At 44.0% G+C, this 14254-nt stretch overlaps 1 protein-coding gene across 1 annotated transcript in view; it reads left to right on the top strand.

Moving 5' to 3' along the window:
- The first annotated feature begins 281 nt into the window (after positions 1 to 281).
- The window catches only part of LOC144786188 (RNA demethylase ALKBH5-like), a 141813-nt gene continuing 127840 nt past the window's right edge, over positions 282 to 14254 (top strand). The window contains exon 1 of the mRNA XM_078665187.1: positions 282 to 1289. Coding sequence (XP_078521313.1) covers positions 592 to 1289 — 698 coding nt within the window. The 5' untranslated portion in view covers positions 282 to 591. The remainder of the gene's footprint in view (positions 1290 to 14254) is intronic.

Genomic DNA, 14254 nt, shown 5'->3' with positions numbered 1-14254 from the left:
CGGCCGTAAACGCTATGAGGGTATGCCCTTTAATTAAGAAAAATATTTGTATGAAAAATTGTGTCGCCCTTAGAACGACAGTTAATGACCTGTAAATTAAAATCCTGTTTGTCAGGCATCCAGTTAAGCAGCCTTAACGTCACAGGGGTCCTCATATCGCCACTCGTCATTCTAACTTGTGTAGATACATAATATACTCTGGTGGTTTGATGGAAGGTCGAATGAACCAATGGGTAGAGTAAGCGCTCCTTTCTTCGCCACAGCTAGTTGTCGCGGCCAATGGGACTGCGAAGGGGAGAGGCTGGGTCTCGCTGTCTGAAGTTAGGTTGAGGTGGAGACCGGGATTTGCGGGCTGCGCTACAGCCAGCCACCCTAAAATAATCCGGTTTTCGTTGTTTTGGTGGATAGGGGACTACCTACCTCACTCTGCCCCCGAAGCCCCTGCTCTCCCGGGCAGGCGAAGGGTGTCCTTCATCATGGACTCTTTAGCTCGATCTTGATCTTGCCCTCGCGCCGATCTGCGGAGCTGAGCCATGCGCGGCAGCGGCTCCCCCTGCTGCAGCCGCCTTTGGGTGATGTGAGCCCCGCAGCATGGCCGCTAGTGGATACACGGACCTACGGGAAAAGCTGCAGTCCATGATGCCTTACCATAAAGGCCCGGAGCCGGGCTCCAAGAGAAAGCTGTCAGACGGCGAGTACAGCGACCATGAGGAGCCGCCACTGCTTGCCCCTCTGCCGCCACTCCACCACCGGGACGAGGAGGCGCGCCTGGTGAAGCACGGCATCCGGCAGATGCGCCTCTTCAGCCCAGAAGAGTGCGCCCGCATCGAGAGCCGCATCGACGAAGTGGTGCACGCCGCCGAGAAGGGGCTCTACAAGGAGCACACCGTGGACCGGGCTCCGCTCCGCAACAAGTACTTTTTCGGGGAGGGCTACACTTACGGAGCGCAGCTGCAGAAGCGCGGGCCCGGCCAGGAGCGGCTGTACCCCAAGGGCGAAGTGGATGAGATTCCCGCCTGGGTGCACCAGTTGGTCATCCGCAAATTGGAGCAGCACCGGGTCATCCCCGAGGGCTTTGTCAACAGCGCCGTCATCAACGATTACCAGCCCGGAGGCTGCATCGTCTCGCACGTGGACCCCATCCACATCTTCGAACGGCCCATCGTGTCCGTGTCCTTCTTCAGCGACTCGGCGCTGTGCTTCGGCTGCAAGTTCCAGTTCAAGCCGATCCGGGTGTCCGAGCCCGTGGTGTTTTTGCCTGTGCGGAGGGGTAGCGTCACAATCCTCAGGTAAGGAAAGATGGGGTTTCTGCCATACTGGTGGAGTGAAGATACCTCTGTGTATGGCGAAAGTGATGGGTAATTTCATTTTAAGTGTCAAAAGGCTAAAACATTTGCGATCATCGCTATACAGTAGTGTATGGCCTAATGTAGTCTTTCATTAATATCGAGCCACTTTAAACCCTGGACCTGTATCACTTCTTAAGCAGAGCGCAAAATGTAATTATAAGTCTTCTTGGCAGATGGCTAGATAGGAGGATCACAGTCCTTGAGGTAAGGTGGTATAAAGGCCCACTGCCCTCTAGCAAAGACATATATGCTCACTATCCACAGGGGGAGGAAGCATAATTCACCACCTTGATTGATAGGAGAGTGTGACGGGAGTTACCCTCTGAGCGTCGGATCTCCATGCTTATGCACGGATGAGCGTCACGGATACTTCCCCCAAGTTAGGTGGGGCTTTGGCTGAGGGGGGCCTGGCTTACTTTTCTTGGGATGACATGGTCATAGTTATTGCAAGGTGGGAAAAGTATGCCCGAATCCCTGGCGAATGTACTGTGGGGTTTACATCCACTATAGAGTTGCTCCCAGTTGCTTGGTTGTCATTTCCTTGCAATAAGAATACCTTTGCTATTTACATAAATCCGGCATGTCATTGTTCAGTCACAGCTGACTATCTAGATTTGTTTGAAGTAACGCTGCAGTGATGTTTTGCTCGTACTGGTGATATAGTGCTGAGCATTTTATAGAGCAGGATTGGGCATCGGAGACCTGCTGTTACTTGAGATAATTCACCTTACTCCATCAGTTGGTGGCCCTTTGCCAATCTGTTGGGTCACCTTACGATCTGAAAGAGAAACCTTTCCATCACACTTTTTTCTGTTGAAGTTGCATCATGAGCCCCGTTCTCGGATAAGGAACGCAGGTTCCTGATATATAGGGTATGGATGGGCACCTTCCTCCGGTAAGCACTGTCCTAATTCTCCCATATGGTTCTTAAGACTGGTTTTTCTAGTGAAAACGTGATAGCAGGATCAACATAATAAAGGAATTTCATCACCGTTCTACGTTTACACTGGTGCAGAGTTAAAATTCATTGGCAAGTGGTTTTGGCGGATAACCCCCAATTTTGACTTGGTATAAGAGAAGTGATCCCCTTGCTTGGTCGAGGGTGACGGAATCCTCTTTCTTTTTGCAAGATGTGTGTGGGTAAGTTGCTACCTTTGAGATATCAGTGGGTCATCAAGCTTGGATCTGAAGGATTGACCGCATCCTTGGTGAGGGGCAACGGTTAGCGATCGAAATCGAGGGATACCGAGTGCTAATTATGGTCTAATTAATTATTTGTATATATATATATATATATATATATATATATATATATATGTGTGTGTGTATATATATATATATATATTCATTCATACTGTGTACCGGCATAACTTTACCATTTGTGGTTGCCAAATCATTGTTAATTGTAGTAATGGTGCGTGTTTGCTGAGAGTGGCTCAAATTACTCTAGTTAGTTTCCCTTTACTGAAGCGAAACTAATGTTGAAAGCATTAGTTACTGTGTTGTAAAGTGAAAGCAACATTGTTCTTTGCAGCTGCAGTGGTATGTTTTGTAATGGGTTAAGCCAGCAAACAAATGTTATTGCATTAAATATATTCCACCCTGTTTTATATCAGTTTAGATACCCCCCCCCGTATTTAATAATTGAAGTCATGATAAGATTCTTTAGTGGTATGGTTGCATTCTTTCCGATGTATATAAGACAGATTTTTTCCTTTTCATTCCATGGGCAAAAAGGGATACTGAGCAAACACAAGGAGATGATGGACGGAGCACTGAAACTTTTAAGCCACCTCCAGTCACAGATCTGGGTTGAATTCATCAAGCTCACTTCGCCACCTCAGTTCAGACCCAGCCATAGGCAAATCAGTCTTGACCCTGTGCCTCATGGCAACAGTCCAGCCCGAACTGCAAAGCCAGGTCTTCCCTGAACCAGAAACAAGCATCCTGGGACAGGTTTCGAGGTAACACCCCTCATCAGCCAGGCTAGCTTGAATCCAGTGGCAAAACGAGCAAGGGACCCACGTCTGGGCATACCCTGCCAACAAGGAGATGATGGACGGATACTGAGCATTGCTGGGACATGGAGAGATGTGTGCATTGGACCACGAGTAGGCTTAACCTACTAAGTTTTAGCCTAACAATTACAAAGTTATTAGTAAATCAAAACTGTTTGACCCTACTCACCCCTTAACTTGCCTCCACCTCCATTCGATCTGCATGAAACTTGAACTATCTGCTCTGAGTGTAAATTGATAACTGCCTTAGACCTTTGATGCAGGTTCCTCAAATTGCGCTAAAGTTATAAGCTGTTGAGCATTTTATTGCTTGCCACTTGATGGATTGGCACACAACTGGACATAAACCAATTTGTCAACGCTTATGCCTAATTATGTTCATATGTGGTATTCAATGACAATATTATTATTGTTATCAAATGAATACTTTGTTGTTCAGGTGAATCTGTGCAAACTTTAAATACCAAGCAAAGGGTAATTGTTCTAAGTCTCTACCAGATTTTGTCCACAGTTTCGAATTGGGCCAAAGTTATTAGAAAATAAAAAATATTTTTAACCTGTCCACCCTGCGTTTGATTCCTTGGTTACACACACATATTCCAGCCAGCTGTTAAAGCCTCTCGGCTTTCGGAGGTTGATAAAATCGATCCCATTAGCATGACAACATTAAACATTCATTACTTTGCGCCAGGAGCCCCTTCACGGTGAACTTCCACTCTTCACATACCCCTATTCTTTCGGTTGACCTTTATTTTAATACATATGATTCAAAAGTGTTGTGAAGCAATTTGTGTTTATATTTGGAGTGAATCCTCTGACTTTTATCACCCTTTTTGGTGCAATACTGACACATCGCTGATTCTGGCCAGCTAGCTTTTAAGATGTGATCCTGACGTCTGACTATTGTCAGCACAACAGTGATGTTAGTAGTATGTGCCCATCGTTTCAGACAGAAATATGTCATACAATAGACTCTCACCCAGCCCTACTAGTACAGGTGATCATCACTCCTGCCACCCTGCCTTTGGTAATGTGACAAGACTGTCCATCTTTCGGAGATGATTTTGACATGTGTCCACAGTGCTGCAAAGTTGCCCCCGGTCATTTGTGAGACTTGCAGCCAATCTAGTATTTTCGACACCCACACTACCATCTGGAATTTGTGCTTTTGATTTTTTTCCATGATAATTGTGCGCTCCCAAATATCTGCTTGGAAAGTGTTCTCTGCTGTTAAGCCAAAGCTGACTGCAGATGTTGCCAGAAATTGGATCTGTATGGAGATACATTAATGGGGACCCCTTCCCCTCTCGACCCCTCCCCCAAAAAACAAAACCCATAATAATATCCCTACCAAACGACCGAGGGGGCGTTCAGTGACAGCTGTCAAACTAAGTTTGACCTAGCTATTTGACCGATGACCGGTGGAGCTACCTGATAGCTATAGAGGAGATGGGCTGTTGACTTCCCCCTCGGCTGTCACCTACCCAGCTGGATTTGGGCAGACTCTCCTTCGTCTCTTTATCCTATTTCCCTCCTACCCCCTTTACCCTACACTCTTTCCCTCCTAAGCTCCACTTGCCTCGTGAAATGTTTTTCTAGTAATTGATGTAACTTATGTAATTTTCTGACTTTTTGGAACCTTCTGTAAAGCGCTCTGATCCCTCCGGGTCTAGCAAGTGCTATATAAAACTCAAATAAATAAGTGTGAAAACCCAAGCAGACAGGGCATGAACATCCTGGAATGTCTATTGTGGTTTTTAAAGATTCACAACTGGTAAGAGGACTGTTTTTTTGTTTTTGTTTTGACTAGATGGTTCCTTTTAGCGGTAGGTTGGGAAAAGGCAGTAACACATGAATTAAAATAAAATTCGTTATGAGCATTATAAGTTGGACAAGTATTGCCTAAAAGCACAAATTGCTAAAAGTATACACAAATGACACCATTGCTTTTCCACACTTGGGTATGTGCCGTGATTTGAGTCCTTCCCAGGACATGCAATATAAACTCACAAAGAAGAGCTTAGAACCAGGATGCTGGCATCAGGCAGGTGTCAGGCATGAAGGTTGCAAGCCGTAAGAATATCTCCAGTTCTACGGGACCCTCACTGGGAAATTAACTTTCTCGCCCAACTGGCGGAGTAAAGTGATCAAACCAAATTAACCTCCAGTAAATCTTCCCATCATTACGAGCGAACGGCCATGTTGAGCCTTGAACTTGTGTTTCTCGCGGGCCTGCAGTTTAGAGGTATGGTGGCTCCTGTTCAGTCCAAACTGTTCCTGGTACCCAGGAGTGGTCGTCACTTCCTGGTACACTCCTTTCCATTTCAGTCCCTGCAGATTTACTCCATTGAGTAGGGTATGATACAAACATTCCATAAAGAAGGATGTTTGTTAAACACAAGGGTTGCTGGGCAGTAAGGAACCTTTAGCCCCGGGCATCAGTGGTGGCCCCTTGCTCTTTTTCGTCCATGTCATCACATCAAAGATTCCAGGAGTAAAACAAGGACCCACAGGAGCACCAGCCCTGACAGTCCCCTCTTACACCTCTCCGGGACACTGAACGTTCATGAAAAGCAGTGTGTTTTATGCCTGACATGGTTAACATCTCCATGTAGTGTCTTGTGTTTTTACTAGAGGTTTGCTGTTCGTTGGTACAGCAGGATGCTTAAACATTTAGCTATCGTTGAACATCCTAAACAATTCAGGTCAGACTCCAACCTGTCACATTTCCTGAATGTGTCGCTCTTAACAAGGCATCAATTATTCATTGGTCCCTCTGTGATTTTGTAATTCTTCACTTGGTTGCTAGAATCCCTCCCACAACAGTTCTTCTCAGGACTTTCGGCGGCATTTCTGTTTCTGTTATCTGAAAATTGCGCGCGTTTTTCAAGAGGGCTTCAGCATTCTATTGTCACAATGGAGACTCCAAACCTTGTTTTTTGTTGCGTAAGCCTGTTGGTACACTTGTGTGTCCCATCACAAATCGCCTTTTTCAGTGTGTAATAAAAAGCTTGACTACGTAACAAACAGAAAATAATCTTAAGAAAAATAAAATATATATTGTTACATAACAAACAGTCCAGAACATATAGTTAGTTGATGGGTATATTCCCTTGTTCATAATTTCATTTTGCGAAGTCCAACCAATCTGCAGTGAAGTTACATAATCCAGTGCTGTAAATGTCACCCAGTACCAAATGGCTGCTTTCGGAGGTAGTGATGTTTGAATTGGTCTCTACAGTAGGGAAGTCCTACGGAATCTTGTTTCAAAGGGCCACACAACTTAAAATAGCACTTCTAAATGTTGGTCAGGGACTGATGTGGAGACGACAGGATATTCGCATGTTGATCCGATATGAATCCATAGTTAACACTGCTAGGTATTTGCGAATTCAGCAACGTTTTTATATATTATTTATTTTGCGTTAGGGAATGGTAAGGTGGAGATGGAAGTTCCATTTTCGCAGTGTTTGAATGGCCAGGATGCTGGCTAACCCTGGCTGCTTCCACTTTTCGTGCACATAAGATCATAATGGATGTTTTTGTCTGCTTGCTGCTAGCACCACCTAATTGGAAAGGTCTTGTTTCAGTGTTTTGCTGCAACTTTTTATTTTCACAAGCTTCATATTTGGCGTTCTTGCACCGTTTTTCTTCACAAAAATATATTGTGAAAGCATAATTTTGTGAAATTGCCTTTATAGGAGTCAGGTACGCAATTTTAATGATGCGTACAGTTCTTTCGGTATTTACAGTTTTTTTAATAGGACTATGTAATCTTCACAGAACTGATAATGAATGTGAGTTATTTGTTTTTAAAACATTTTTTATTTTACTCCCGAGTCTGATGAAATCTTAAGGCTCCTTAAAGTAAAGGCAGCATTGTTTGCTGAGTTCCAAAAAAGTTAGGAAGTTATAATAGGAGCCATGCGGCTACCAAGTTGGGTGCACAGCTAGAGCTCTGCATGTTGAAGCTACCTGTCCTTGCAGTACCACCTTCTGAGCATGCTAGTGGTTCTTGACCACCCACAGGCCTGTGTTTTCACACTCTTCTTGCTGAGATCAAGGCACCAGAATATTTATTTTCCCCCAATAGTCAAGGCCTCAAGTTCGAATAGTAAATTATGCAGTCTTCTAGACTAGTAGTTGACTTCTTTGTATGCCTTTTGACATATTTACAAAGCACGTATAGTAATGCAGCAACAGACTAGAGCGTTTCTGCATTTAGAATACCAGTAGGATGGCTCAGTGAGATAAACACATGTGTGTGTCCATCTGATGGAACGTGTTGGAATCCAGCAAGGCGAGCTGTGCTTCTGTCTTTCTGAGTTCAGTTGGGTTATAGTAACTGCTGTTATTTCTAAACTTGGAGACTACAGAAATTTTGGGATAAAGCACTGTGTAGTAAATAGGTTATTTGTATTAACAATTGTGTAGCAGGCAGGTGAGTGAACGTGCTCGTTGGCGCTTGTTTCTTATTAGCTAACTTGCTATTAAAAGAACAAAATCTTACTCCATGCTGATTTGGTTTGTTGACTGGTCTTGTCGTTACCGTGCCGTACTCTGTTATAAAGAGACGCACACAAAAACACAATGCAGTGGCATCAATGGGTGTCTTGATGGCCAGGAGCCCGCCGTGCACTCTTTATGAGAGCAGGATTCACCCCCTTGCTTTGTTTCTCCAGCATACCTTGTGATAAGCTATCTGTTGACCAAGAAGTAGAAGGCCGTTTACCATGCTTTGCTTTTCCATTTGTGTGGAAGAGTTTGGTTTACCCAGTGCTTTTGACATCTGTTTGTTTGTCAGGCTCCTCTTCCTTAAATGTTGTCTGTCTCTGAGTTTACAAGGATGCCATTCACTCCTTGCCTTTATCAGCACTAACTCTTGGGTAATATCTTTAATTTTGCAAGGAGGAGCAGTCGCTATCTCTACTGGTTCCAGTTTGGCTCATGGGATCAGTATCTGCACATCACTCCCTGCATTTTGGCTGTCCGTCATGACAGTGCGAGGTCACTATACCCTGAGCTCCAGAGGATAGGTACGAACTGAAGTTTAGATACTTTACCGTTTCATGCATTCACAATTTTAGTTTTGGTGTTAGCCAAGACTTTTTCAATTTACAAGGATTATATGTATAATCATTGGGCCTTCCTGGTAGTCCTCTTTATCCTTTAGTCTGTTATTGTGTCATTCACATTTTTCTTTCGTCCCCTACAGCATGGGGCAGTGAGTTATCCTGCTTTATAAAATAGAAGGGGGTTTCCCAAACGGGCTTAGGGATACTGGCAGGAAAAAGGGAAAATAGCAGCTGAATAGAACAGGGAACCCTGCCAGGGTCAATTTAAAGGTCCCACTAAGGGATCCTTACATTTAAACAACGGTGACAAGAGGTTACATATCAGAGCGGGCACAGATAGACATATACCTTTTGAAGAAAAATCCTGCTTTAGCCATTGGATAACTTCATGCGAGTGTGTGCATTTTTCCTGTTCTAAAGGGACGCATCCACAGACCACTTGGTTTCTTCACTGCCAGTGATTACTATGGCAATTTGCTTGATTTGGGACTCAGCAACTTTCCCAAAAAATAATGTTTTATAAAAATCATGTATCACAACAATTGATATCTGGGGGTCAGAAAAAGAAAGGAAAGTTTTGACAGTAGGATCCACTATATCAGACAGTAACAGTGAGAAATAATAAAAGAGTGGTCGAGTCAAGACTCAAGGGTACCAGGAGGGAAATATTGTTCCCATCAGAAGCCACACTGTACCGCCCTTATTATCATCATATGGGATCTCCTTACCCAGGAGGCAAGACGGCCGGTAAATATTACCGTGACCGAGATGTAATATGAGGTATGAGAGCAGAACAGAGAAGGGTGGTGGTGGCTGCTGAAAAAAGCAGTGTATAGTGATGAAAAAAGTGAAAGGTACTAAAATTAGGTGAATGGGTGGTAAAAAAATTTTAATAATAACCCCCACACCCTAAGGTTAAAAGGCAGGTGTAGGTGCAGGCTTTAAATAATAACCGCACTTAGTGGTCGACATGTTTCAGCATATTGTAAGGTGTTCTTAATGCATTCCTCAGGACCTGTATATAATACACTACTGCTTTCAAAAAATAAATAAATTAAAAGTGTCACCTGAAAGTCCAGGCGTGCTCAACCGTAAACTGTCAATGAAATGGTTAGGGATCCAACATGTAAAACAAAACGACAAACAAACAAACAAATAATACAATACACGTTATTATTTGTATTCATAGTGACATTACAATATGTTCAATCATGCCTGATCGTTATTTCAGGTATGCACTCACCCTTATGTGTAGGCTGAGGAGCTTCACCCCACCTGGCTGCAGCGCAGGTAAAAGGAGCACCGCTCTGTGAGAAATCACATAACGTTTAATCGAGCGGTCAGTGATAAAGCACTAGCCCAGTTAACCTGCCATCTCAAAGTTTATTATGCTACTCAAATAGGTTAGTGCTTTATCACTGACCGCTCGATTAAACGTTATGTGATTTCTCACAGAGCGGTGCTCCTTTTACCTGCGCTGCAGCCAGGTGGGGTGAAGCTCCTCAGCCTACACATAAGGGTGAGTGCATACCTGAAATAACGATCAGGCATGATTGAACATATTGTAATGTCACTATGAATACAAATAATAACGTGTATTGTATTATTTGTTTGTTTGTTTGTCGTTTTGTTTTACATGTTGGATCCCTAACCATTTCATTGACAGTTTACGGTTGAGCACGCCTGGACTTTCAGGTGACACTTTTAATTTATTTATTTTTTGAAAGCAGTAGTGTATTATATACAGGTCCTGAGGAATGCATTAAGAACACCTTACAATATGCTGAAACATGTCGACCACTAAGTGCGGTTATTATTTAAAGCCTGCACCTACACCTGCCTTTTAACCTTAGGGTGTGGGGGTTATTATTAAAAAATTTTTTACCACCCATTCACCTAATTTTAGTACCTTTCACTTTTTTCATCACTATACACTGCTTTTTTCAGCAGCCACCACCACCCTTCTCTGTTCTGCTCTCATACCTCATATTACATCTCGGTCACGGTAATATTTACCGGCCGTCTTGCCTCCTGGGTAAGGAGATCCCATATGATGATAATAAGGGCGGTACAGTGTGGCTTCTGATGGGAACAATATTTCCCTCCTGGTACCCTTGAGTCTTGACTCGACCACTCTTTTATTATTTCTCACTGTTACTGTCTGATATAGTGGATCCTACTGTCAAAACTTTCCTTTCTTTTTCTGACCCCCAGATATCAATTGTTGTGATAGATTGTGTTAGGGGCGTATATCTGGTTGGTCGATAAATTTGCCCTTAGACCCTCCTCACTTGTTGTTGTTGTGTTATAAAAATCATGACCAAACAAAAATGGGCAACCAAAATAACTGCCCACCACCAGACCTGTTGTTTTTCCCAATGCTTGTTAGCTTCCCTGAACAGACTACCATGCGTAAAGGAAGGGATGGCCTTGCACTTCAGTCCTAAAACTTTGAAAGACAAATAATGAAGATTAGCTCAATACAGTGACGGTAGGTATTCTGAAAGACCGCTTTGTATGTGTCATCGCAGAAAGAGCTGCAACAGCCACCCAATAGCTAAGAGCATGGTCCCCATAAGTGAGGAGACTGGTGGACTGCCTAAACTGCAGGCTGGGTGGTTTGATCCAGGGCAGATTTGCAGGATAATCACTTGCAGCATAAGAGTTCCAGCTAGATTACCTGTATGTATATTTTATTATTTCTGTTTTCGTACGGATCCAACCCTCCTAAACCTACTTTACACAATCCCGATATAGACCTTTGTGCAGGCCATAGAAACTGTTCTATACTGGGGAGTGATTAGTGAAAATGCAGGAATAATTATGTTTGTTGCAGTGACGGAGTGGAGAAAGGACAGCTTTCTGCCCTAGATAGTGATTAGTTTCCATAAGCACTGTGGACTGGCAGTGCAGTTGGCTGTCGTGCAACAGCCTCTGAATGTGCCCTTTCAAACTAAGTGCTGCAGCTTGCTGGAAACGACGTGCTCCAGTGATGATTTTATAAGGGTGAGTAAAATGGCATTTATATCGCATTTTAGCCCTGGGTTTGAAATGACCGGTAATCTCAACATTCATCTGCATTTGTCTCTTCTGTGGTGAATGGGCAAGCAAAACCTTATTTGACATGTTTGTTTATGCCCCAGAAGCAGCCGGCCATCAGGTTAACTCACAAGACAGGCCAACCACACCCTGTACCCGATTGAACATTAGTCATGAGGGACCACATACACCAGAAAGGAGGAGGGAGGTAACAATAAACTAATAGGGGGCGCTCTATAGATGTGTACTGCAACTATGCCTGGCCCTAGTTTGTGGCAATGAAGAAGAGCTCATTACTCCCTCTTGTATACTCTTTTTTTCACCTGGAAGCATCCTCTGTCTTTAACCCCTTGCATACTGATGACGGCCCCCAGCCGTCATGCACTACAGTGCTCGTGTGCTGATGAATGCTGGGGGCCGTCATGACCGCACCCGCGCTGAAATCTTCAGCACAGGAGCAGAATCGCGGCAGCATGGAAGGGGTTAATGACGAGCCACAGTTTCCTGTACTGGTCACGTGCTCACTATGTATCCTTATTTCTGTATTCTCCAGTTACCTGATGTGCAATACTTTACTGAGCACCCTAGGTTGACTTTGTATGCGATTTGTGGAATTTCCAAGGCCAATTCCTGTTTGTCTTGTTTCTATTTGTCGTATTTTAAGGCATTGAATACTTTATTATGGCGTGTGGCTTATGCACGCCCGTTATACTATGAAGTTGTAGGGCAGTTAATGCACATCTTACATTCCTTTTTCTTCTGCGCTTGATCTTGTGTTAGCTTGGGTACCCATAACCAAACACTTACCTCATGAAGGTTAACTCGCCTTATGAGGGTCCAAGCTGCTGAGGTTAAGTGTCTAGTTGTTTTCTGATGCAGTGGACCACGCAGCACAGGCTGCATAAGTGGCTGCTGGGTATGACTACTGAAGAGCATTTGAGGAGACGGAGCTGCTTATAGAGGGCGTGGCAAGAACATCTCGCTAGGAGTTCTAGGTGCCACTGTTTGTTGAGATTGTAAGTTTGATGTTGGCAGTGTCCTACCTGCTTCACCATAACACTGTGTTCTGTGGCCTAACATGATCATGCTAACACTGTTATGATGCAGACGGCAAGGATATTGTTGAAAATGGTGCATGTGACACTGCCTGTCGTTTCAGAGTAGCTGCCTTTATGGGAGGTTTCGTAACATCTGAAAAGCCTCAGGCCTTTTAAAAATGTTTAGGTCTGGTGTTAGCCAATACCTTTTTGTTTTTAATAACATATATTATACATGCTCACTTGGCCTTTAGATCGGCCCTCTTCATCCATTGGTCTGCTGCATTGCCTTTTACTTTTGGCTTCCACCCTCCACTGCGTAAGGCATGGGGCACAGGGTCTGCCAACTTCAGTCATTGGTATATCTGACTTGAGTGTAAGCCTGCTATTCTTGCACAATGAGCAGATCCACACAATAAGTAATCTCCCTCAGTGCCAGGGACTACCAAAAACATTCACAAAGAAAACAAGCACTGGCAAATCAGACAGGCCATCAGCCAGTACCAGACCAAATGACTTTATCAATGCTTGATTTAATATCGGATTATCCACTTGAAATTACTGAGAGTGAGAAAGCTGCTAGTAGATATCTTTAGTACAGATGCGAAACACAACGTGAGGCAGAGTTGAGTTTTGGTTCAGTTTTCCCAGAGACCTGGAAAAGCTTTAAGTGCAAGGTTAGAGAGAAGTATTGTACGTTTTATTCTTATACATTGGAATGCCTCTGCACGTGGAAACCCAGACCAATGGTAGACATTTTTTCATATGGTGTGGAGCTCGCGCGGTTCTGGAAAGATGTTCTGATTGTCCTATCCGAAACAACAGGTACAAGATAGGAGCATACTGCCACGTTAATGCTGCTGGGGCAAACGCACTGACCGATAAGAGCAAAACATACTTGTAGGTTCCTAAATGTAGGAATGGTGTTGGCTAAGAGAAACATAGCCATGGCCTGAAAAGCAAGCAGCCCCCGAGCATCAAGCCATGGCCATAGGATGTCAAGAAGGGACTCCGGATCTACAGAGCGCCGCCATCATGATGCAACACAGATTGCAGTCACATGGCACAGCTCACACTGAATTGGACACTCTTACTAGCAGAAGAGGCCTGAACAGATGAAAAGTTCCAAAGAAGGTGTTACGTATTCCAACCCAGAAAGCATGCCACAGGAACATATAGTAGCATGAAGCACCTCGTTGTTCTCCGCCCCTCCCCATTCCAGTCAAGATATCAATGAATAAAAACAGCTCAGAAGGCAGGACGCACGTTGAAACACTTATCATGACACATGTAGCTGAGGTGATTGTGTACAGGCTCACAAATGATGAATAGGTAGGTATTGGCAGTTCTGGATCTATAAACAGAATAATTTGGCTCTGTTCATGGGTCCTACATGGACATTTTAACATAGTTTGGAATGTCACATAATCCACTAGAAAGCGCTGTGTCCGGCATTGCACCATCCAGTGGTGGTGGTGGGGGGGGGGGGCGGTCAAAAAACAGTTAACTTTGGTTTGCTCAGAGGTACATGTCTACATTTAGAACCAAACCTCAGCTTGGGGAATTCTGCAAAAAGATTAGCACTTAGAGCTTCAGATGCCATTTTTTTACGGCCCGTGTATAAAACTGAAGAGCTTTGGTCAACTCTTCCTTGTCTTTCCACAGTTAGGATAGAGCATATTTAATTTGTTTGCATACAGTTTACGCCCCCTTGGCGACCGTGCTTGCTCTGTAAA

The sequence above is a fragment of the Lissotriton helveticus genome, chromosome 10, assembly GCF_964261635.1.
Source record: "Lissotriton helveticus chromosome 10, aLisHel1.1, whole genome shotgun sequence".
Taxonomy (NCBI): domain Eukaryota; kingdom Metazoa; phylum Chordata; class Amphibia; order Caudata; family Salamandridae; genus Lissotriton; species Lissotriton helveticus.
The sequence above is the reverse complement of the archived record's forward strand: the minus strand, read 5'-3'. Positions and strand labels throughout refer to the sequence as shown.